At 31.6% G+C, this 25,227-nt stretch overlaps 3 protein-coding genes across 3 annotated transcripts; 1 reads left to right on the forward strand and 2 right to left on the reverse strand.

Moving 5' to 3' along the window:
- Positions 1–1,829: 1,829 nt before the first annotated feature.
- On the forward strand, positions 1,830–9,223 carry LOC118054159 (WD-40 repeat-containing protein MSI4). Its single transcript, XM_035065628.2, has 15 exons — positions 1,830–2,209; positions 2,453–2,516; positions 3,201–3,287; positions 3,829–3,891; positions 4,215–4,280; positions 4,405–4,479; positions 4,859–4,934; positions 5,379–5,592; positions 5,865–5,946; positions 6,423–6,496; positions 6,646–6,757; positions 6,889–6,963; positions 7,621–7,697; positions 8,637–8,736; positions 8,956–9,223. The coding sequence occupies exons 1-15, from the start codon at positions 1,968–1,970 to the stop codon at positions 9,055–9,057; spliced, it is 1,509 nt and encodes a 502-aa protein (XP_034921519.1). The 5' UTR covers positions 1,830–1,967; the 3' UTR covers positions 9,058–9,223.
- A 4,349-nt stretch (positions 9,224–13,572) lies between these two features.
- LOC118054160 (protein BUNDLE SHEATH DEFECTIVE 2, chloroplastic) lies at positions 13,573–16,097 on the reverse strand. The gene is made up of 5 exons (XM_035065629.2): positions 15,917–16,097; positions 15,733–15,818; positions 15,000–15,066; positions 14,279–14,375; positions 13,573–13,806 (listed from the first exon to the last, which is right to left on the reverse strand). The coding sequence occupies exons 1-5, from the start codon at positions 15,972–15,974 to the stop codon at positions 13,728–13,730; spliced, it is 387 nt and encodes a 128-aa protein (XP_034921520.1). The 5' UTR covers positions 15,975–16,097; the 3' UTR covers positions 13,573–13,727.
- Positions 16,098–19,077: 2,980 nt separating this feature from the next.
- On the reverse strand, positions 19,078–24,564 carry LOC118054161 (probable pectinesterase 53). Its single transcript, XM_035065630.2, has 5 exons — positions 23,961–24,564; positions 22,336–22,525; positions 22,044–22,250; positions 19,523–19,758; positions 19,078–19,317 (listed from the first exon to the last, which is right to left on the reverse strand). Exons 1-5 carry the CDS (start codon positions 24,323–24,325, stop codon positions 19,170–19,172), a joined length of 1,146 nt encoding a protein of 381 aa, XP_034921521.1. The 5' UTR covers positions 24,326–24,564; the 3' UTR covers positions 19,078–19,169.
- Positions 24,565–25,227: the final 663 nt, after the last annotated feature.

The following is a 25,227-nucleotide window of genomic DNA, read 5'->3' on the forward strand; positions in this document are numbered from 1 at the left end:
CCCAAGCTTTTTGGATGGCACATGCGGCGCCTCTAGACGGTCAAACACTGCCTTTCATGATGGTTGTGGAAGTGTCACGTCATCCTTTTCATGGTAGTCAACGTATGCACACAATAGAGCAACGATTGGATCCTATGGTGGCAAACTAGTCTTTTCACATATATAAAAAATAATTAAAAAAAAAAAAAAGGTTGGCCCGAAGGTTCCCATGCTTTTTAGGTAGCACGTGCAATGCATCTAAGTGATTAAATGCTACCTTTCATGATGGTGTTGGAAGTGTCGCGCTATGCTCTTCACAATGGTCAGCGCGTGAGCACAATAGAGCAACAATTGGGTTCCGTGAGGCTTTTTTCCTTATACTCCATTTCTATATTCTCATTTTGAATTTCACACCAACCATTTCAAAAATTAAATGTGCCTTTCAGTTTGTATTTATATTAAATTCTAGTTCTTGTTCTTTTTATTGCTATTTGTTTTGCTTTTAATACTTTTTGAAGTTGATTTTTGTTTTTTAGTTTCGTCTTTATGCATTTTATTTCATTTAATTTTTAATCCAATTTAGTCCTTATTCTTTTGATTACTATTTTTTTTTTCAATTTCATCCATCAATATTTAATTTTTTCATCCAACTTCGTCCTTATTCTTTTTATTGTTGTTTTCTGTTCCCATTTTCTTGATTTATTTTATTTTTTAATTTAGTCCTTTATTATTTTCTTTCATTTATTTTTCATACTAGAATTGATCCTCATTATTTTATTTTTTTTTTTTATGATTAAGAATTTTGCTTCGTGTTTTTTTTCATATTTTTCTTCTATGGGATAATCCCGGTCTCTTGACTTGGATCTCTAGTTTTGAAAATTAGCCTGATTTAAATTTTGTTTCTTTTAGGTCCTTTCTAAAAAACATCGATTTTGTTTTTTTAGCTTCAACCTTCAACCTTCAACCTTAAAATATTAAGCATTGAGTTTCATGATTTTTTTTTTTCTGCTTTTGCTTCTATGAATTTATCTCGAACTCATATCTTGGATCACATATTAGTCAAGTTAATAGTTAACTTAGGTTGACTTGTGTGTTTTTTTTTTTACATTTTTTTTTTAAAAAAAAATTAATTTTTTTTTCAATTTCATTATTTGACATTAGGTTATTAGACTTTGAGATTCATGATTTTTTCTACTTTTTTTTGGGCTTATCACAATCTCATATTCCCGAATCGTGAGTTAGTTAAATTAACTCATGTTGACTTGTTTTTTTTTTAAAAAAAAAAAACTGATTTTTTTTTCTAATTTTATTCTTCGACATAAGATTATTGGACCTTGAGTTTCATGATGTTTCTGCTTTCTTTTCAATGAGGTCATATTCATTTTATATCTTGAGTCACAAGTTAATTAAGTTAATATAGGTTAACTCGAGTTTTTTTTATATATATATAATTTTGTTTGTCATCATTTTATTTGCTTAAAAGTTGACCTCTATTATTTTATTTTAATTTTTTTGGATGAAAAATTATCTTGTCTCATGATAGGATCATGAATTGACATGTTGATTAGTCAAAGTTTTTTTTTTATGATTATTTTTTTAGTTTATCTTTCAATATTTGATTTATTAGTAATTAAACTTTAGATGTTTTTATTTTTATCTTTACAAGATTATCTCATTCGTATTTAATTTTTGTTTTTTTATTTAATAAGATTATTGAGATATTTTTAGAATATTTAAAATATATTTTCTTATATTATATAATTTTTTTATTGTCATTTATTTATTTTTAATTATATTATTAAATTTAACTGGATATAATTTTGTTTTTAGAAAAACAAAACACTGCCATCACCAGTAAAAAAATTGACCCGCCGGCGACATATCACTAGACAGCTATCAAGTCTTTACTATTAGACAGGGGCAGACCGTCCATCTTCTCAGGGTTTGAGTTCTCACCCATAACAGAAGAGAATTACTGTGTCTTTGAAATGGAACCTGCGGCCACTACCGCTCAAGTGCCAAAGAAGAGAGGCCGAAAACCGAAGCCCAAAGAAGATCAGCAGCAGCAGCAGCAGCAGCAGCAGCAAAGTGCTGGTGCCCGAATGAAAGAGGGAAGGAAGGCACAGCAACCCTCTATTGATGACAAGTACACTCAGTGGAAGTCTTTGGTTCCTGTTCTTTATGACTGGCTAGCCAATCACAACCTCGTCTGGCCATCTCTCTCTTGCCGGTATTGTTTCTCTCTCTCTTTTTACTAGGTTTTCCTTGCATTTCTTGATTGTCAGATGCTTTCTCCCCTTTGCTCTGTATTTTTTAACGTTCTTTCTTGTCTAGGGCTTTATTTTAACTTTGGTTTTGAGTGAACCAAAGTTAGGGTTTTTCAATTTGGTTACTTTGCTCCATTTCCATGGCTCTACCACGATTAAAGCTCAGTATGTTTTCTTTTTTAATCGATCGATGATGCTGTGATTAGGTGGGGCCCACAGCTTGAGCAAGCTACTTACAAGAATCGCCAGCGCCTCTATCTCTCCGAGCAGGCAAGTTTTTTTGCTTATACTATGTGAGCGTCTGTCTGGTCAAACATCTGAAACTTCTGTAATGGTAATGAACGAAATGCTCTAAATTATTTTTCAGCAATAGATAAATTACGGAAGAGAACTATTCATCTGCTTAATCTGAGCAAGATGGCTAAAATCTTACTGCTCAAATGAGTCTTGAAGGCTGAAGAAATAAGCATTGTGCCATGCACATTGAATTTTTGTGATTCTGTCCCATCCCAATTAATAGACAATTAATTGCATCCTTACACTGAAACAACATTGAAACTTCAAGGTTTTAATGGTAATAATTGGAGCCTATGGGTTTGGTGTGCAATTGGTCATTCTTTTAGCTTGGAAAGGGCATTTTAATTTACCCTGTGACATCTCTTTCTAGCTGATGCAATGTGAGATTTTTGGTGCTTTAGAGATTTTGTTACTCCGTTGATGGATTATGACTCGTGGTGCTGTGTTTACTTTCTTAATATCTTTCCTGTAAGACAGTTTCTATAATGTCGTGATTACTGTTTTTGTGTCCATTCCAATGTTAACCTTGCCAATAAATATTACCTTCCAAAATAATTTAGACTTTATTTGGTCACTTTTCTTCAGAACTGTTCTCATAACAAATGTTTTTCCTTTTTCTGGTTATTTTTCTTTATCCAACTTCTTTTGTGTGGCCAGACTGATGGTAGTGTTCCAAATACTTTGGTCATTGCAAATTGTGATGTTGTCAAGTCTAGAGTTGCTGCTGCGGAACACATATCTCAGGTGATTAATTATTTTCTGTTGTGTTTTTTCTTCTACCTGCTCTTAACTTTTATTTGATGTTTGGGAGCCGAATATGAGGGAAAGGAAACTGAAATCATTGAAAATGAAGGGAAAGGAAGTTACAGGGGAGAAGTAATTTCCTCTCTTGTTGTTTTGGTGGAAGGAATTTGGAGGAGAATTAACGTGTAGAGAAAGTTTATAAAATCCTTTTTACCTTTCATTTTTGTGGAATAGAAAATTTATTATAAGGGTGAATGAGTAACCTTTTCCCATTATCTTTCCATTTTCTCTCTAAATTGGAATTTGATTTTTGGTGAGCCCAAGGAAAATTTTCACTCCACTTTCATCTCTTCCCCTCATTTTCTCTCTTGCCCAAACAGATTTAAGTAACTCTCCCCCGTCACATTCCTTTCCCCTGAATTCTTTTCCCTCATATCTATCCTCCAATTACTTTGTCAAGTTCCTCAATTGTTTCTACAACTTAGTTTATGGGTTTAACATCTAATTTATTTACTTAATACCATTTGCTTTATCTTTTCAGTTTAATGAAGAAGCACGCTCTCCATTTGTTAAGAAGTACAAGACCATCATACATCCTGGAGAGGTATAGATCTCACATACAGAATGTACACAGCCATAATATATGTAGTTATTACAGTTGCATGCAGTGATGCAGATACATCAGCTGATTATAAACTTTTGACATTTTGTTTTGTATAAAATAGGTATCTACTTGATCTCTCTATTAAGTTTGTTGTAAAATTTTAATGCCACATTTCCTGTTAGAAAAAGGAGCATGGACTTAGACATTTGCTGCATTGGCTCTTTACTCGTCCATCCTGATCTTAAAGTTTTGCTCTGCTTTTAAAAGGCAGGAAATCCCATTTGAACTTGTTCTTCATCGATTTTTTTGATATACTTTTTCAGGTAAACAGAATCAGAGAACTCCCCCAGAATAGTAAGATAGTGGCTACTCATACTGACAGCCCTGATGTGAGTGTCTTAGGATCCTAATGGTTTCTTTATTTAGGCTGAACCTATGCTGTTTTTGATTTTTTTACGGTTTTGTTAGTTCCCATAATTTAATTTTGCCAGCATTGTACTTGTAAAACTTCAGGTTCTTATATGGGATGTTGAAGCACAGCCTAACCGCCATGCTGTTCTTGGAGCTACAAATTCTCGTCCAGATTTGGTAATTTGATTTTGAAATGAAGGATGCAGCATTCGGTTTATTTACTTATTTATCAAGGCTCTCTTTTTATATTTATAATCAGCACTCTTAGTAGTTTTTTGTTTTTTTGTTAGTTTCGCTACAATGGAAAGTAGGGTCGTTTAGATGTTTGCCTTTAGATAAAAAAGAGTGTTGTAAATTGTGGACAATCATATGCAAACGCTATCATGTTTACATGATCCTCTCCATAAAGCATTTTCTTGTACTATTGCATTCCAGGCATATCATCATGCATTTGCACACCCTTTTTATATTTCTAGGGATTCATAATTTTCTATTAAAATGACCCATTTTTTGTGTCGCGTGCTAAACCATGTCAACTTGGAACTTTTTCCTACAGATTTTGACTGGACATCAAGACAATGCTGAGTTTGCCCTTGCAATGTGCCCGACTGACCCCTATGTGCTTTCTGGAGGTTGAAAATCTATTTTTAAGTTCTTTTTTCTTTTCTTTCTTTTTCCTTGTGATGAATGAATTTGGGGTGGATTGCTACTTGTGCTTGGTTAGAATATGAAATTTGTCCAGCAGCTTATTTGTGTTACTCTGTGTTTCTCCTTTTGTTATCAATTTTTTTTTTCTTCTTTTGGATACATATTATGGTGTTTACTAGCTAATAAATGACTTTCTTAAAAGTTAGGACTAGAGTTTTACTTGCACCAAACAGCATATTTGTCTGATCACATATTTGTTTCCTTCTGGTTGAAATATGTATCGTGGTGTGTACTTTATGCTGTGTCTCTGTAGTTTGGTTGGATGTTCATGATTCTTATAGGCACATCTAGATTGCTTGGATGGGGACTAGGACAAACTTGATTTATCTTGACAAAGATTTTCTTCAAGCATGGATTGTTAATTGCAGGGAAGGACAAGTTGGTAGTTTTGTGGAGTATCCAGGACCATATAACATCATCTGCCTCTGATTCAGCAACTAAGTCTCCAGGATCTGGTGGATCAATCATTAAAAAGACTGGGGATGGCAGTGATAAAGCCACTGATGGCCCTTCTGTTGGACCACGAGGTATCTACCAAGGGCATGAGGATACAGTTGAAGACGTGGCATTCTGTCCATCCAGGTATCTCACATGGCCCTGGTTAAATGCGTGTAGTCATTTCATTGTTTATTGTCTTAGTATTCAATGTATAATATCCATCTGTCATGAAATTATGATTTTTTTAGTCATCATTTATAATATGTTATTATATTCAGTGTATTATGCAAATAATTGAAAATGTGGCTGTAAAATTAATCTCGTTAATATGCTCTTATACTTTTCTTTAATTATAACATTGTAAAAGCATTTATGATATGGGTTTTTATTTCTGATTGAGTTTATGTCTTCTGAAGTGCGCAGGAGTTTTGTAGTGTAGGAGATGATTCTTGCCTTATATTATGGGATGCTAGAGCTGGTACTAGCCCAGCTATAAAGGTTATTTGCCTCTGCTTTATATTCTTGGTCTTATTATTAGCATCTGTCTTTGTAAATTTTTCTTGGATTATGGTTGACAAATCTTGTAAGGCATTCCCAGTATTGATGAAGTGAAAACCTGATCTCATTGTTCTGAATGATGTTAATACTAGTGTACTATTCCTTACTCTCTGCACCTGACTTTATTGACATTTTTATTTATTTATTTTTTTAACCATAATCTGTTCACATTGATTGGGTGTAGAGTTTTGATCTAGAAACTGAGTTATAACTTTTTTTCTTAATTATTTCTTTTTATTATCTACTTCATTGAACCAAAGTATCATTCATGTTTTGTATGCCTTTTTATCTGGTCACCATTCAGTGGTATTCTGTAGATTGTGCTTATTCAGTTTTAAAATATCATTCATGTAAAAGTTCAGCTCTGACTATCTATGTTTTCCTGTTCTCCACTAATTTTGGTTTCTGGTCAACAGGTTGAAAGGGCACATAATGCTGATCTTCACTGTGTTGATTGGAATCCTCAAGATGATAATCTCATTTTAACTGGGTATGTTTCAATTTTATGCTTCCTTCGTTATGCTGTGCTGTCCAGGTGTGGACAAGATAAACATTTTTAGTTTGGTTGATGTTTTGTGCTTGTAAGGAAAAAAAATAAATGCCAAAGATTTTTTTAAGCTCTGCTTGATTTTTCTTCAGGTCTGCAGATACTTCTGTTTGCATGTTTGATCGAAGGAATCTCACTTCTAATGGAGTTGGTTTGCCAGTCTATAAATTTGAGGGTCACAAAGCTGCTGTTCTCTGTGTACAGGTACTCATCAACCTCCTTTTGTTCCTCTCATACCCCAAGCCTTTCTCTTCAAAATTTTAGTTGGAAGTCATTCATTGGCCCTGGAAGCTAGCTGTAAATGTTTACTTTATTAATCTCCATTTCTTTTTCAGTGGTCTCCAGATAAGGCATCTGTTTTTGGGAGTTCTGCGGAGGATGGTCTCTTGAATATTTGGGATTATGAGAAGGTTTGTATGTCCAATCTCCATACATGAGCTGGATTGCCTGTGCATGCATCAACCCATCTAATTGAATGCAAAATAGATCTCTTGCAATGTAGGTCTGTTTGACAAATCATTGTGAAAGTTAAAGAATCCTCAAGAGAAGGGGAAAAGGATTGCATACACCTTTTTCTTATTTGAAATGCTCTTAAGAAATATTCAACTAATTATTTTCCAAGAAGCTGAAGAAAGGACCAAACTGTTCATCTATTTTTCATTGCATGTACTCAGGATATATAGTCGCTTTGGACTCCTCTGCAAGAACACATAGTTCTGAATACATATTTAACCTGTCTTTTAGAAGTCCTATTTGGTTTCTGGATCTTCACACTTAGATAAAAGAAATTTTTAGTGTGTACGGGGATGCTTCCCATCATTTGTTAGCTGCATGGGTGGGGGATTCTTATCCCAATTGTTCTTGAGCATAGCCCAGCTTTCTTTATGGTGCTTTTGAGCTACACCTCATTTTGGTGTTGCTTTTCCTCCATTTCTGCCTCAGATTTCAAAAGTTCTAATTAAAGATGCTTTGATTGTTTGGTTGCATTGTTGCTTGCTTTGCTGTTTGATTGGAACTTGGGTGATGTTTTACTAGCATGCGTTCTTAATGTTTTTCTGTTCTTACAGGTTGGCAAAAAGACAGAGCGTCCGACTAGAGCTCCAAGTTCTCCTGCAGGATTGTTTTTCCAGCATGCTGGGCACAGGTTTGTACCTGATAGTTTTTCTCCTTGAAAACAGTTCCTTAATTGCTAGCAATTCTCAATGGTTTGTAATTGCTTTCTCCTTTGTCTTAAGGATTCCTTTTTGAATACCTTGAATATATGTTTCTCAAACCAGCATCTATCACTGGTGATTGAAAAAAGGAAATTCTCATCATTCAATATGGTGCATTAGCATTTGTCATTTTATATGGTTTCTTTATCATTTTTCTTCTCCATGCAGCTACATGAACCTCAATTTCTCTAGCTGCTGACTGGTCTTTGTTGGATGCAGCCATCTCACCTGATTGTCTCTTTGCCTTGAATGCCTACCATATCTATATGTGAAAAACACTATTTTCTTCTACTTTCTGAATTTGGCTTTTAGGAATCATTGGCACATCTCTTTGTTGCAAGAAATATTTTTATGAGATGTGTTGAGCCTGATCTCTCTATCTTGCTAGCTTTCTGAAGGTTCTTCTTTCTTAGACTGCTAATGCACTATTAGGTGTGGCTGGCTGAAGCATGAATGGTGAAAGCTCTGACCAACCATATTCATACTCTTAACCTGACAAATGTTTGTGATTTAAGATTACATACAATGTTAAAACACATGCCTGTCAAATTAAGGAAAGCTCAAATGGCCTCAACTTTTTGTGTTTAAGTGTTCGTTAATGTCTTATCTACCTTGGTTTAAAGATTCTCATGGTTTATTGAAATCAACTAACAGCTCTAAATTCACTGTAAATAAGCATTTGTCTCGTCTTTTGCTTTGGTCTTCACATGTTTATTGTGTTTTTCCTAGTCATATTTAATCTACTTTATATGTTTGATTGATAGCAAAGCGCATCTTCAATATTTGAATCCTTGATTCTTTTTTGAAATTCTCACGTATTTCTTTATGGGCTGATAAGTAATCATATATTTTCTTTTACTGTCATTTAGGGATAAAGTTGTTGATTTCCATTGGAATGCATCTGATCCTTGGACGGTGGTTAGTGTCTCTGATGACTGTGATACCACTGGTGGGGGAGGGACACTGCAGGTAATAGTTGCTTTCCATGGAAATGTCGTATTGTGCAAGTGTATGGATAAGTACATACAGTGTATGAAGGATGGGAATGGAGTTTCAAAATTTTGTATCACTAATCTAAACTTCTAGAGATATCATTACTTTTTCTTTCTCTCTTAGAATACTTTTAAAGATGTTTCTAATTTGAGTCACTGGGGTAATGCTTAAATTTGATTGATAAAATGTGTGCAGATATGGCGCATGAGTGATTTGATCTACAGGCCAGAAGATGAGGTTTTGGCAGAGCTTGAGAAGTTCAAGTCACATGTGGTTTCCTGTGCTTCGAAGCCTTGAACATGGACTTGGAACAAGACCCTGTATGATTATGGGAATTAACACTACTAGTTTATCGTATGGATTTTTAGCTTGTATTCTGTTTTCTTGCCTTGGACCGATAGCAATTAGAGAGGACGGATGCCTATGCAGGTGGATTTTTTAAGAGATGACTTTTAGTTGAATATTTGTGCTCCTCTTCTGCCCTTTCCAGATTAAATTCGGATGTTTTCTGCATTTAAACCCTTTAAAATTTGCATTGGTCAAGAATTTGGCGTGGATAATGTGAAAGGAAAAAGGGACTCGAGCAGCCTGCAACTTTGCAGGGGTTTTTATTGTTGCTGTCGTCTCTTGTTCATCTCAGTCTAATTCGTGTGTAGTGTAGACAGCATGCATGTCCAATTAATTGGATGAACCCGTGAAGCGGTCCATCTGAGAATATTCTGGCCATCAGATAAAAGATTTTGACCCTGTGGAGAACCATTCATCAGTTGGAACTGTTATTGTTTATTTTTCCTTTCATCATTGAAGTCGAACTGAAATTTAGATTTATGAAGGGTTAAAACTCGGTTTTCGTATTTCATATTAAATAAATTAAAATAACATATTTTTTATTTTATAATATTTATTTTTTACACCACATCAAAATGATAGAAAAAAATTTAATTTAAAGATTTTTAAAAAAATAGCGAAACAACGATTCAACTACAATACCAATCAGTTTATAAGTTGATTAGGTCTGCATTGAGTTTAAAGTCATTCCATACTTTTAATTTTACTTTTAATCATTATAGTCCGCTTGTTATGTTTGTCAAGTTTTTGTAAAGTGACACAATTAAAAAGTTGATGTCTTCTTCCAAGTGCAAAAGTATCGAAGTAATAAATAATCGACAAGACCGGGATCGAACCATATGGAGGTCAACTATATAATGATGATGGTGATGGTGATAACTTTGAGATATAAAATTAATGTGAAGATTAAACAATGATAAAAACAGTTATCAAGGTCAGAGGATCCACTAATGGTATTTCATATAAGTATAATATAAACTCTTTTTATTACTTAATTAAAAACCACAAACAAAGAATGTTCCAATCGGAAGGTAGGGTAGCTCTATCTCTCACTATCCCTTATAAAAAAACCCCCTTACTAGACGGCAAGAGGGAGATAAAAAAGAGAGGAAAACACAGAAAGAAAACAGGGGGATGAGAAGACGAGAGATGAAGAAAGGAGACAGGAAAAAAAAAAACAGAAAAGAAAAAAGGAAAACAAAGAGTGAAAAAAAAAGGAGAAAAACAGGGAGAAAAGGAACAAAACATAAAGAAAAAAACAAAGGAGCCAGGGGGGAATAAGAAAGAAAAGAAAAGGAAGCACAAAAGATAAGAGAAAGAAGAGAACATAAGAGAATAGAAGAAAAACAATAACCTTTCTCTCTCACTGTCGTTTGAAACACCGTTTTCATTATTTTGTCTGGTCACCACCAACACCACCATTAACGCCGCCGCTAGGTTAGCCTCCCCTCTTCTTCTTCTTCTTCTTCTTTTTATTCCTTCTCTAGTGTTCTGCTAGGGAACAATGGAGAGTGAATTATAATTCATTCTTCATTGTTCATATAGCATGTGAACAGTGAAGAGTCTTCTTCAAAATGATTGGGCCATGTTCGGCCCAGTCCCATGGAAAAAAAACATTATCGAGCAGACTTCAGCCCAACCACTGTCTTGGGCCAATATTGGCCCGGTTCTTTTGGGCCAACCTTGACCCACTTTCTTCTAGGTTGATTTTAGGTCCAACTAGGAATGGACTGGGCCCATCCCAATATATATATATAACAACAAAAATTCAATTCAAAATCCTTTTAAATTTTTTTTGGTTTTCTCGTATATTTTTCTACCAATTTTGATTAATACTGATTTGTATTTTTATACTATAAAAATACAAATCCGATATTAAAATACTTGGTTTCTTTGAAATGTTGCAAAAAAATATATGAAAAAACAAAACAAAATGTCTTATTTTCTTGCATATGACCAAGTTTCTCAAAATATATATAAAAATATCTTATATTGTATTTTCATACAAAAAAAAAATTGAAAAAATAATGTGTTAGCCTGCATTTTCGGTTTTAATAACTAATTTATTAAAGCCATGAGAACTAGATCTATATTTTAAAAATACCAAAAAAAATATTTTGTTTTTTTTAGCATATAAGATTACAAACTTATATGTAAGATGTATTCTTAATATTAAAAAGATAGTTTTACATGTAAGTTGTGTGTGTGTGTGTTATCAGGTGGGGAGATTCCACCACCCAATACAAACAATCATGTTGAAACATGATTCGGTGCAAGAAACTGAATTATAAATTTTTAAGATTTGGTAAGCAAATACAATTTCAAATCAACTATAAAATGCTAAAGGTAATTTTCCCTTAATATTTATATCACATTGAATAACTATATGTATCCCTAATATATAGTGTATTTTTTTTTATTATTTAGCATTCTTTAATAATTCCTTTCAAATAGTAATTACAAAATTAAAGAAGATGGGCCAATACCCCATTTAGCTTTGAAAACTTTCCACTTGTTACAATCAACTACAATTGCCACCACTAGTCACAATACTCCTATATAACTCTTATCGACTTCAATCTATTCAATGCGGAAGCTTAATAGCATTCAACTAAATCATTAACTTGTGTTATGTTAGGGATTGGATTATTTTTTTAATAAAAAAATATTTAGATTTTTCTAATGGAAAATAAAATTTAAATTTCATGGAATTAATTCAATGTGATCTGGTCAATTTAATAGGTTTAAAAACAACATAGATGACTAGTAAAAATATAATTGGACTTAAAATAAATATTTAAAATGATGTTTTTTATATAAATATTAAGACAGTAACATATTAGATCAATTCGGGATAACCTAAATTAACATGTCAATCCATTTACAGGTTCATGAGACCATGATAACTTCATAATAAAAGAATCAAAATAAATTATGAAACTCAATTTCTAATAAACTTAATGTTGAAAGATGAACTTGAAAAACAAAATCAATTTAAAAAAATTACTCAAGTCAACTTAGGTAACCTATCAAATTTAAATCATGTGGGAATTGATTCGAATGTGACCCGGTCAACTTAATAGGTTCAAAGATAACACGGATGGCTAGTAAAAACATAATTTAGCTAAAAAAAATATTCAAGATGATATTTTATTTTATAAATATTAAGATGGTAACTTATTAAATTCATTCGGGATAACCTATGGTAACTTATCAATCCATATACCGGTCATATGACCACAAGAACCTCATAAAAAAAATCAAAACAAATTATAAAACTCAATTTTCAGTAAATTCAATGTTGAAGGGTAAAATTAAAAAACAAAATCAATTTAAAAAAAACAAAATAATAAATCAAATCAACTCGAGTTAACTTGTCAAACTCACGACCTAGGTCATGAGACTGAGATAACCCAATAGAAAAAAAAATAAAAAAAAAAAGTATAAAACTCAATCCTTAATAAACATAATGTTAAAAGATGTAATTAAAATTAAAAAAAATTGATTAAGAAAAAACACAAAAAAAACAACTCCAGTTAACTCCAATTAACCAGCTAAACTAATAACCCAATTCAACAGATAGAAATAACCTCATATAAAGCAAAAGAAAATAAATCATGAAACTTAATTCTCAATCAATCTAGTATTGAAAAATAAAAATTAAAAAAAGAAAATCAATTAGGAAAAAAAAAAAAAACTCAAGTTAACTAATCATGAAACTTACTGACACCAAAATTGATCTTCTTTACTGTGAGAATATAGACAATTACAACTTTCACTCTCCTCTCTTATTTTTTAGAAATTTTCTCTCTTCTCTCAAACTCAAGAATAAAAACATAAAGAAAATAAAATTTTTTAATCAAAACATAAAATACAAAAATTAAAAAGACAAAAGGAGTCGAGAAATAATATGTGGACAAACATAAGCTCTTATCCCTAATCAAGTTCAAAAATATAATCAAAATATTTAACTCTCAAGAATATGCAAATAGATCGGACCATAAACTAAAAACATCACAATCAGTACATGCAAGGATACAATTAAAAAGTATAATTCGAGGACCAAAAAAATAACTGCAATATAATTCACATGAACTGTGAAGAGAAACATAATGCAATGAAATCGTCACCTCTTTTAGGAAAATAGTTTTCTCTGTAATTGTAATGATCTAGGTTGCACAGTAGTCAACAAAAATGACCCAAATGATAACTTACATAGATGCATTCATTATAACATTGTAAATATGAAAATAATTTGAAAATATGAAGAAAACAAAAATCAATATAGTTTTTTTTTATGTTTTTTGAAGTACTATTGTTGTTCAATTTTTTTGTTAATTTGTTTTTTTTTTAAAAAAAATATATAATTCAAGGACCAAAAAAATAACCCCAATTTTTTTGTTTGTTAGTTTTTTTTTTTTTTTTTTTTTTTGAAATTTTTTCAAATATTTCGTGACAGTCATCTTGGACAGAGGGCCAAGTTATAAACGTGGAATAAATACATGAATTCGGTTAAAACGAAACACAGACTCAGTCAAAACTTTAAGGAGTGCAGGATTAAACCCAAACAAATCAAGGAAAGGACACAGCATGATTCAACATCCGATTCCCACAAGACTTTACTCATCAAATGTGCTCATGAATCCACCGATAAAGCCAGCTCCGTTACAACTTCCACACAAAATCTCCCTTTTACCTCTGCAAGGAAATACACGTTTAAGAGATCAGCTTGCTAAGAGCCATGGAGGAAGCTCATCTGTTTATGGATTGGTCAAAACAGAAATTTGACAAATAGCTAGCTAAGACTACAATGTATTAAATCTTGTTAAATACAGGTTGGATCATATCCACCCAGGGAGAAGGGTGCATCAGATGATACATTTCCTTATCTAAACCAATTATCGGCACCTATATTTAGTTTAGCAAGAAAAAAAGGCAGGTGTTTATGAACCCAGCAAGTGAAATACCTCAAGGTTCTTTCTCAGTGAAAGCAAATGTTTTGAACTCTACAGCCTACACAGTTTTTGAAAATGGTAGATATTTTGAAAGAATCACATTAAGGTGGTCAAGCTTGACGGAATGATACAGCAATTATTGTTAGTAGTGCTTTTACTGGTTTATCACTATGTAGCTAGCAGATAATTGTGAGAGGACAACTTGCTTCCTTTACCTGCAGAGCCAACATAATCCACCAGCTTTAAACTGTCCATTGAAGTGGTCCATAGAGTTAACTCCCGAACCTTTGCATTGAGTACACGATATTGCACCTGGTAATGTGATAGAAAGGTATAAAGTTACACGAGCTAAAACTTTCTTAGGATAGTATTAACAAGCGATTACAAGCTTTGGACTCAAGTTAATGAAGATGACACCACACAGAACACTCATGCAGGGTATCAAAGGGAAGACAAGATCCCAATGCACAATATTCTAAATGAACTATGGAACCGTCTGGATCAATGGGAAAGTTCTGTTTGTAATTTCATTGAGCAAAAACTTTGTGAAGGATTAATTATGCCAGCAGGAAATCCAATAGATAATTTACATCTGTAATCACATTAAACAATCAGTAATGGTTTATTGCAGACATCAAGACCAAGAAAGCTCCATCCAATTTGTATGGAAATCAGCATCAGCATGAATACCAGGAATGGAAAGGAAAGCGATGCTAAAACAGAATGAAATTCTAAGAACAGCCAATCATAAGAAAAGCATGCATAGATTGAAGCTCTACTTCTACAGGGCCACATACAGCAAGTACAATTGCAAGAAACTTGCTGCTGAGCTGTCAAACTGACAAGCAGACATGCCACTGAAAATATAAGAATCCAATAAAGGAGAAATGAAAAAAGAAAGCACAAAGTAGATATAGGGAGTAAATTACAACTAACCATTTCCATCACAATCAGCACAGACTATGCTATTTGTTTTGGTGCTTTTGTTGCTACCATCTGTAGCCTGTCAAACAAATATGAAGTGACTTTCCGGAAAAGAGTATCTCAAAATAGAAAAGAAAAGAGTAGGAGAAGACAATCAAGCTTCACACATTGTCACCATGAAAAGTATTATGTGAACCAGACGCATTTAACATTGGCAGCTGGTCATGGAAATATTACAACAAATGTCTTAAATCTAAATATATTTCAACATGGTGTTAGTCATTCAACTCCATATCAGTTTGGTGTTAGTATTTTAAGTTTCGAGTGTTTGAATTTTTAGCTTTGCATATTCTTTCAGGAATTTGAATCTTTATAAGCCCACGTGTTGGCAGCCATGTACCCCGTCCCCTCAAAAGGTCAGGTTGAAGCCTCTCTTCCTTTTCTTTTTTCGAAAAAAGGTTTCTCATGTTTCTCCATTAATATACATTAAGAGCCAACAAGCACTTGTTGCCGTTCTGACAGCAAGTTAAAGTATTGCAATAGCAAAAATGATGATTTAACTCCAACTACACTCGCAAAGTTATATCAGACTTGGGATTATTACTTTGATGTATGAAGTTTGATCAATAACAACTCTTTCAAGGCTCTAACATAGCAATTACCCTTCAGAGCACTCGATGAAAAATTAGAAAAATAAAACACAGGAATCTTTAAAAGAAGGCATAATTATGATAAGCACACTCACCTTGACCTCCAAGGATGGAAATCTACCGGTATGGAACACTGGCTTCGCCCGAAGAAACTTCCCACCAACCGAATTCCCAATGATTGCTGCTTAGCATAATAGAAACCCAAATACTGTCAACGTTTATTTGAAAGAGAGAGGAGGAGAGAGAGAGAGAGAGAGAGAGAGAGAGAGAGAGAGTTGCCTGGACGTTTGAGAGAAACAGAGGGGCAAAGAGGTGTTGAATTCACAACGGTTGCCATTCTGAAGAGATTGCTATCGAGGAGGATGAGATGGAAGAGTTCTTGCGAAAGTGCGTTTCAATTTTCAAATATTTATTTTTTTGGTAAAAGAACAAGGAAAGGTGGGGAAGGGACTCATCAGATAAGGCTCCCTTCCTTGCTAATTTCTATGGCAATTTCATTGGCCCAACAAAAAAATAATAATAAAAAAACCCTGAAAACCAAAGGCGTCGTTTACAAGATTGAAACATGTGTCGTTTGAGTTTTCAATCCACTAGCCAAAATCTGCTTTGTAGTTTTTTCACCCATTTTTTTATTGATTGAATATTTTAACAAATGAATCTGACTTTGTATTTTTTTCACCCATTTTGTAGTTTTTAGGTAGTGTTTGGCTGTGCGTTTCATCCCGTGTTTCGTTAAATTTTGAATTTTTTTTTTTTTGCTAAAATTGAGTGTGATTTGTACTTTTTGGATCATTTTGATGTGCTGATGTCAAAAATAATTTTTAAAAAATGAAAAAAATCATTGGCATGTATTTCAGCACGAAAAGCTATTTGAAAAGCAACCACTACCACACTACCAAAAATAAAATTTAGTGCCTGCCAAGCAGTTTTAAGCTTTGCCATTCATTATAGACCAGAAAATATTTAAAATTACAGTAGAGGATTTTTAAAAAAAAATATATTTTGACATCAATACTATAAAACAATTAAAAAATACAAAAAAAAAATTAATTTAATATTAAAAAAATCAATTTTTTTTTCAAAACATGAATTGTTATTGATCCCCACAAGCATGTTTGTCGACCAATAACATTTGTTAACATGATTATTGTAATAATTTTTAATTATTTTATTTAAATAACACCAATACTTGTAAATATTTTTAAATATTCATGATGTTAACTTATGTTAATAATAAATTAAGATTTTTTTTATAGCACAAATGTTGGTTCTTTGTATAGTAGGCTATAAAAGAATAAAATGTTTGTTGTGGCAAGAATTGTACACTACCAATCAAGACTAAGCACTTTAACAAGAAATGTATTAAAATTGATTAAGATAACAATTATAACACATATTAATAACAAAAAAATTTTTAATGTAAACATTAAACTCAATGTTGAGTTTATACTATATTTATTCTTAAATCATTGAGTGCTAGCTATGTTTTATTATTATTATTATTATTATTATTATTATTTCAAGTGTTTATATAACTAACATAGGTTTTCTTTGTTGAGTGTAGTATATAAAAAATAAGAGGTATGACATTTTGTTTATAAACAAACCTAAAAATCCCATAAATGACAAAGTATCAATTTGCCTCTTAAATAATATTAAATATATTATTTCAGGAAAATTTAAATTTATTCAATTAAGTCCCTACTTAAAATTTTTTAGGTCTAGAATTGTAATCCCCTATATTAATTACATTATAGTTTTCAACTTCTAAAACTTATTTACAATCAAGTCACTCTTGATTAATCATCTTATTTTAATTTTTGACAAATGATTCTTATGTGTATGACTCATTAGGTTCTTTAATAAGTTATCCCAAATATAAATTATGATCCTAAATAAAATAAGATTAAATAAATTAAATAATTTAATTTATTATCAATTTAGTAATTGACTGATTTATATTTAAAGATCAAGTACAATGTTTAACAACTTATTATGATCCCTCAAATATTAGAAAAATTATAAGTGGTTTGATTTGACATTTTAGTTACTATTTTTTTAATGTAATTATTATCTTTTGACCAAGAATGTTTTGATTTAGACATTATAGCATGGAGCATGTCCGCTTTGTTAAATTATTTTTGTTCTCAACACTATAGTAATTAACTCTTTGAATAAGATTTGAAACTATTTTTAAATCTCATTTTACCTTGATCAAGAATCTCACAATCAATACTATTTGAGAACATTTGAAATATTTTCTCTAATTTACCTAAGGTGAAGAATCTTTTATTGATTACTCAAATATATTCAGATAATTTATATTAAACTCAATATCTTCTTATTTTTTACCCTTTATTAGGACAACGTGCAATTAAGATCAAAGCATAACACTCTCTATATAAAATAACTTAATGATTTCAAGTCTAATGATTATTTGCATAACTGTTATATGAATATTTTCATAGACATAAAATGATATTTTCATATAAAGCTATTATGCGGGGTTAGTTCAATGTATATATCATTTGATAAACACCTACATAGTAGTTTTAAGTATCTTTCATACCTTAGTTTTTTAGAACAACTGCTTTCTTACATCAAGAAAGAAATATAATATTAATTAGTCTCAATAGCTCTAATTAATATTCAATCTTAATAGAACACATTGACCAAAAAAATTAGAAACAATACTTTAATACAATATGAATCTCATAGTAGTAACAACTTTATGATTTTCTTTGAAAATCATTTTATCTCATGAACTTCATCTTTACTCTAGATTTATTAATAAAATGTAAATGAATATTAAAGATAAAAAAATCCTTTATTACTAATAAATATATTTTACATGAATAAAATTATTGTTACGTATAACCAACCAATTGACTAGATGACATATTCATTAACAAGTGAATCATTTCTTAATCTTTTAATTATTTTTATATAGCTTTCTATTATACCTAATATATATATATCAATATGTTAATCTTGATTAAGACAACACATGATAAACGCCAAAACATAGTGATCCTCATGTAAAATAAGTTGTTGATATCAAATTTAATGATCATATACACAACTACAATATAAATCCTTTCATAAATATAAATAATCTTTCCCTTGCAAAATCCTTATTATTGGGTAGCTTTTGTCTCGAAAGCTTAGAATCAGTGTACGCTAAAGAGTCTCCACATTATTGTGATAAAAATTAAAGGGTATTTTTAAGATTTAAGAAATTTATAGTTATGATAGTTAAGCCTAAATAAATTCCTTGCTGTGATAACTTTCATACATAGAAATAAGAAATATATTTTTTTTTTGCTATAAGAAATAATTTTGAAGTAAAGGAGTATATTGATGACGGTTGAATTATAACTCAACAGCAAAGTTGCTTTTGATTAATGCTCGAGTAAAGCCTACTTCAGGGAGGAGGGGAGTTGAATAATGAATATGGGAGAAAACATTGGGATTAATTTCTCCTAAAAATCGCGTGTAACATTTTTTGGAAAAGGGTATATAATATTGATAATTACATTTTGATCCATTCAGAACCATCGATGAAGGTAAGTGAGGTAAAGGGCTTAGCTTCCGAGTCAGTGAGTTCTCTCGACCATGACACTCTCCCTGCGAAGCTTGCTCCAGGCCCCGTGCATTTGTATTGCCCATAGAACACCGTCCTGCCAAGAAACAAATCATAGCAAGGAACCCGAATAATTAACGTCATTAGCAATATAATTTATATTATTTTCTAGAAATAGTAATATCTCAATAATATACACTTATTAACGTTTTTAATTAAATGATTAAGGGTAAATAAATATATGGCATGCATACTGAATTATAGTTGGAAATGCAGAGAGAGAGAGAGAGAGAGAGATTTACAATTCACGGTTAGGATCTCCCCAATTATACCAGCCCTTGGGAATGATGATGTTGTCCATGTAAGTGTAAGCAAAGACGACCCGAGAAAAGGGGCCCCACGCCCTCCCAAGGTAAAGAGCACCTGACCCCGTGACCTTACAGTTCACAAATGAGAAGCCCGTGTCTTCTAGAAGACTGCTCCTGCCTTGTGCCGTTAGGGCCCCAGTGAATTGAGCTATTGCATGCACGTGACACCCCTTCATTCACACCATATCATATCGTTAATTATTTAATTCTGCTATTTAGGACACAACTCCTTGCATCCTTCATTTCGGTCGACTTCGACAGTGTGGTAGTGGTTGCTTTTCAAATAGCTTTTTGTGCCGAAATACATGCAAATGATGTTTTTTTATTTTTTAAAAATTATTTTTGACATCAGCACATCAAAACGATCCAAAAAGTACAACCGTAACTCAATTTTAGCAAAAAAAAAAAATTTAAAATTTGCCAAAACACAGTTACAAACGCAAAAACAAACACTTCCTTCATTCAAGAGGTTGTAATGGTTTTTTTTTTTCTTCTTTATTCAACTTTCAATACATAAAATAAATGCATGAATTAAAAAATCATCAAAAAATAAAAGAGCAAGAAAAAGTGGTCGGTTAATCGTATTTTAACTATCATAAAGGACAATTTTAGAGTCAATGACTTCATGTTAAAGAGGAGAGTTTGATAAAAATGATATTTCACTTTGAAACTATCTTAAAAAGTAGATATGAATTTGAAAAGTTACTTTTTTATTCAATTGGATTTTGGTTGTTTTTTCCAAGTTATTTAGGCTTTTTGAAGGTTTGAAATGAGTTTATTGAAATTCCAATAATGTTTTGTGCAAGTTGAAAATAATATTTTAAGAATCCAAACTTGGATCCTAACTTTTCTGTCATATGAGATGGTCAAAAAGTGAATTAGTTAATAATGATGGTGTTTCATTCCTAAACTTTTTCTTAGATATTTTTTTATATATATATATAAATATCTTTTGAATCAATTTATTAAATTAATATTTAAATGGTTGTACAATTATGCCATTATTTTTCAGAATATTAGGCCTTATAATGATGGTGTTGTGGATTGATCTCCTATATATATGATTTTTAAAATATATTTTTTTATTAATATTGAAAAATAATAAAATATCTATTAAAAAAAATTGTTGTATATTTTTTATATAATTTTTTCAATTTTATTATTCTCAATTTTTTTTATATTGGTGCGTAAAAATAATTGATTCATTGATTTTTTTTATTTTTATAAATAAAACTTGTCTTCACTATTATAATAATTCTTTACTTAAAAAACAATTCTTTTAATAAAAAAAATATCCATCTAAACATAAAATAAATGCATGAAAGAGAAATGAGGATTTTAATTAAAAATATTTCCTTTTTAGTTCATACTGTTATAGTTTTTTTTAATATCTTTTTATGATTGCCATTAATTTTTATCCAAAAAATTATGATGCAAATAAAAAAAAGACATTTTTTCATCAAAATAAAAATTACATGAATTAAAAGCAATGATTTTTTCTAATAAAAAATATATTTATCTTCTATAATCTTATTTGTTATATATCTTGCATGCAAATTTTTATTTTTATTTTTATTTTTAGATAATTATTTAAAAAACTTATTTAAAAAAAACAAAGTCTTTTAATCTAATTTAACCATGAATCAGGTCACGAGTTAAGTGAATTAACCTGATTTGATTCAGATCTATAAAAACCATCATTGTTCTAATATTTTTTTTTAAAAAAAAAAATAAAAAAATTTGCAAAGATGTCATTTTGATAAAATTTTTAAAAAATGTTGATTGAGTGACTCAAATGGCGAGTAATTTTATATATCTAGTCAATCAAATTACATTATATCAACTCTAACCCAATTTAATTTAAAAGATAGACAAGTCTAAAGGTTGGATTAGCAGGTGAATGAGTTGACTTGTACATCAATATTAATTAAACAACCCAACTAAAAACTTTCTAAGGTAGTGCACAAGTAACTTAATTACTATAGTTCTCAACCATTTCTCTTTTTCTCAAACAAAAAACCCTAAAAAACACCACCCTTCTATAAAACAGTTCAGTAGCTTTCTCTTGTATTTCTCTCCAACAACACCTTTATTTCTTTGTAGTTTAGATCATATTAGTTCTGTCTTTTGTGTCTAAAGATTTAGATCTCTTGTGTTTAGATTTATCTTATTGTTTATATGATATTTTTTTTTTGCCTCAGCTGGTCATCATGATTTTTCTCTTTTTAATAAAGGATTGAATATTATTTAATATTTTATGAAGCAAATTAACATTCAATAGTTTTGAATCATCCATCAATGAAGTATAAGACTCGTTTCTTCATTGATTTATGATATAATAATAATATAGATTTATTTGTAATTAAATAGCTATTTTCCTTCCTCAGAAAATAATAATAATAATGATAATAACAATAATAAATCACAATTAAAAGCAATTAATTAGTAATCTAACCTCAAATAAGGACAACCCGTTACCAAAAATGAAATCCACGGATCCTTCAATGTAGCAATCCTTGTAATAATGCCTGCCCACATGATCATATAGTGTGTCCTGCGCTCCCAAGAATTTGCACCCCAGGAAAGCTGCTGTATCTGCCGATATTCTCAATGCTACTGCTTGCTGTCCCATGGCTCCCGGCGCCGGCAGCGGCGCCGTGTTCTGCACCGCAATTGCCCTTACAACATGAAGCACTCAGAGCAAATATAATATATATTTTGTAGGTTCAGAGCAAAATATATGTTACCTTGAACGTGATGTTCTTGGCAACAAAAAACGGGGAATTCACAGCAAAAGTAGCCGAACTGTAGGTTCCCATAGGTTGTCCTCTAGCTCCTGGTGTTTGAGCGGTGTCTCCCCATTGAACGATTGTATTATCTGCTCCTGCTCCTTCCATGGTTATGAAGGATTTTAATGGAGGTATATTCACCTTTTCTCTGTAAAAGCATGCAAGAACATGTATCCTTGATCAATTTTCATTGATTTTGAAGGGGAGTTTTGTCAGCTAAAACAAGCTACAGTGCCTGGTTGATCCAACAGCATCCACACCGACAGTTTTGAGAAAAAAGAAGACTGTATATCTAAGCTGGTAGTTCATAGTTGCTTAAGAGCTGTTAACCACATAATTTTCTAGAAAATTAAAGTAAAAAAAAATATATGGAAGTTTCCTATTCAATGCAATATTTTTAGGCATGAATTTTAAAAAATAATATTGATTAAGGAAAATCATAAAGTTTAAAAAATTCTTTAGGCGTAAAAAATAATAATAATTCAAGATAAAACTTCAAACATTATAAAAACAAATTCATACAATATTCCATCATTAAAAACATTTATATAGCTATTTTTTAATATAGAGTGGGGGCCCATGCCACGTGGCCTTATTCCAATCATCGAGATTGGCACTAGCTTTAAAATCACAGAGAATTTAACAATATTCCATCTAAAATTAGGAGAATCTCACTTTTCCTGGTAGCTGACATTGTTAGTTCTTTTTTTGCTCTTATTTTAATTCTAAGTGGAAAATAACATATACTTATTTTTACTGAAAATAATACATTTGTTGTCGGCTTATAATTTATTCGAACAACAATATGTATTTAATGACTTTATGAAATTCAAGATTATATATATATATATATATATATATATATATATATATAATTTGTTGATGAATTTACTATCTCGCTTTATAGCTATGAATTAATAAAGTAAAATTTATTTTTTGGATTTTAGAACTCTAAATCTTAGGATGAAATAGTAAATTTGTTTAAATTCCTCGTCAAATTCCTACATAAATAAAACTCAATTAAAGACATATCACTAAAATTTAATTTTTATTGGATTAGATTTGATGAATAGTTTTATATTACTTTTTAATATAAATTTTTGAATGAAAATCTTCAAAAACCTGTTTAATTTTATTAATTTGATAAAAATAAAATAAAGATATAAGATTTAAAGTCATGAGCACTTAAATACTAAATAATATAATTATCTCAACATAAAAAAATACTTAAGCTTTTAAATAATATTATAAAAAAGGTTTTATATTAGTTTGTAATAAGAAGAAGATCCCTTTCAAAATCATTTTTCTATAGAAATATAAAACTGAAGCCTGATAAAAGTTTGAATTAGTGGATTGAGGGAGCGATTCTTTGAACAGCCGTTGTGTTTAGAAATTCAGCTGTGGAGGAACCATCAATTCAATTCAATTCAATGCATATGGATTGATTTCCTATCGCTTCAAAAGGTAAAACAACACAAAAGAACATACACAGGCAAACTCCAGAGATGTTTCTGCAGAATCAGACCAGTTTGTAAAGGCTAATGCAGAGCACGCAACGAGGAAAAGATGGAGATAAAACTCACTTGTAAACTCCTGCACGGATTTTTATGATCACCCTCACAAGATTGATGAACGGAAGAGAATCAATTGCCTCTTGAATTGTTGTGAAGTCGCCGGCGGAGGGATTCTTGGCGACAATAAGGGTGTAAGAAGGGAAAATCTTATTCTTTGCTGCTTTGAAAACAGAGTGTTTAAGGCTACCAACGAACGTGACCCACTTCATGAATTGCTGCTCCGAGAATTGAACTCTGCTCGCATTCATCATCGGTGGCACTCCCCGAGGATTTCTTGTTCTTAACCCTTTGGTGTGGCACAGTGTTTGGCCGGAATTGAGGAGGAGGATAGCAAGAACGAAGAGGTGGACAGAGCTGTATCGACTGTTTGACATTGTTGCATGTGAGAAAGTGTGAGCTGTGAACAATGGAAAGAATATTAATGCTGGCTGTGGCTGTGTGGTGCTTCTGTGTGGTTTATATAACTAATTTGTTTTTTAGGAGGGCAGCCTATTCGACGCCATTTAGGTATCTCTGCATTTGAAAACATAATACCTAGAACTAGAACTACTAGCAGCCAATAACATGGTGCCATAACTTGAATCGAAGCTCTTTCACCACCGAACCAAACCACTAGTTTTACTTTACGTGGAAAGGGGTGTCCACAATCATACACATGAGGGAAGAAGAGGTCACGGGCGGTGCTTCCGCTAGGAGACAGAGAGGAGCGAACAATCTAGGCCACAAATGGTAGCACTTTTTGTCTTAAAAAAATGGACAGATACGATTTCAAACAGCCCGTATTCTTTTTCTTCTTGTTTTTGTGCTCGTGAACCTCTGCTTCTGTTTGCGTGTGGAGGTGAATATTCCTTTGGAATGATGGGCTTTGTTTCCCTGCATACCCTCTTCTGGGGCTCTTGGGTGCCTCTCTTTGTATCATGAGTCATGACATTGGCCACGAATAAAACCTAGTTAATGGGACTAAAAAGGTTAGGATAATTAAGCATTTTATCGTAATTTGAGCACTTTGTATGGTTCAGATCAATCCGGCTGCCCGTAGAAAAGTAATATTTGATTGAAGCGTGGAGAGGCGTTCCGACAGTCGGTTCCAAGATGACTTTTTTAAATTGCAAGCACATTGGGTTTTTGGTAAAGAGATAGGCCACTTCCTCTTCTATGAAAAAAAAAAAAACGAAAAAAAAAAAGAAAGAAAGATGATTTCTAAGAGTTCAATAAAATAAAGTGATCTTAATTTTTCCAATAAAAAAGATGTAGTTTTTTAGTACAATGAAAAGTA

The sequence above is a fragment of the Populus alba genome, chromosome 18, assembly GCF_005239225.2.
Source record: "Populus alba chromosome 18, ASM523922v2, whole genome shotgun sequence".
In the NCBI taxonomy this organism is placed as follows: Eukaryota; Viridiplantae; Streptophyta; class Magnoliopsida; order Malpighiales; family Salicaceae; genus Populus; species Populus alba.

Excerpts from the sequence above, each read along its gene's own strand:
- LOC118054160 (XM_035065629.2), bottom strand. The coding sequence starts at position 15,974 with ATGGCAACCGTTGTGAATTCAACACCTCTTTGCCCCTCTGTTTCTCTC. Across the intron at positions 15,067-15,732 it reads TTCCATCCTTGGAGGTCAAG|GCTACAGATGGTAGCAACAA; the intron begins GTGAGTGTGCTT and ends TTTGTTTGACAG. Across the intron at positions 14,376-14,999 it reads TGCTGATTGTGATGGAAATG|GTGCAATATCGTGTACTCAA; the intron begins GTTAGTTGTAAT and ends TCACATTACCAG.
- LOC118054161 (XM_035065630.2), bottom strand. The coding sequence starts at position 24,325 with ATGTCAAACAGTCGATACAGCTCTGTCCACCTCTTCGTTCTTGCTATC. Across the intron at positions 22,251-22,335 it reads CCAAGAACATCACGTTCAAG|AACACGGCGCCGCTGCCGGC; the intron begins GTAACATATATT and ends ATTGCGGTGCAG. Across the intron at positions 19,759-22,043 it reads ACGGGTTGTCCTTATTTGAG|GGGTGTCACGTGCATGCAAT; the intron begins GTTAGATTACTA and ends GTGTGAATGAAG.
- LOC118054159 (XM_035065628.2), top strand. The coding sequence starts at position 1,968 with ATGGAACCTGCGGCCACTACCGCTCAAGTGCCAAAGAAGAGAGGCCGA. Across the intron at positions 6,758-6,888 it reads CTGCTGTTCTCTGTGTACAG|TGGTCTCCAGATAAGGCATC; the intron begins GTACTCATCAAC and ends TTTCTTTTTCAG. Across the intron at positions 8,737-8,955 it reads GTGGGGGAGGGACACTGCAG|ATATGGCGCATGAGTGATTT; the intron begins GTAATAGTTGCT and ends AAATGTGTGCAG.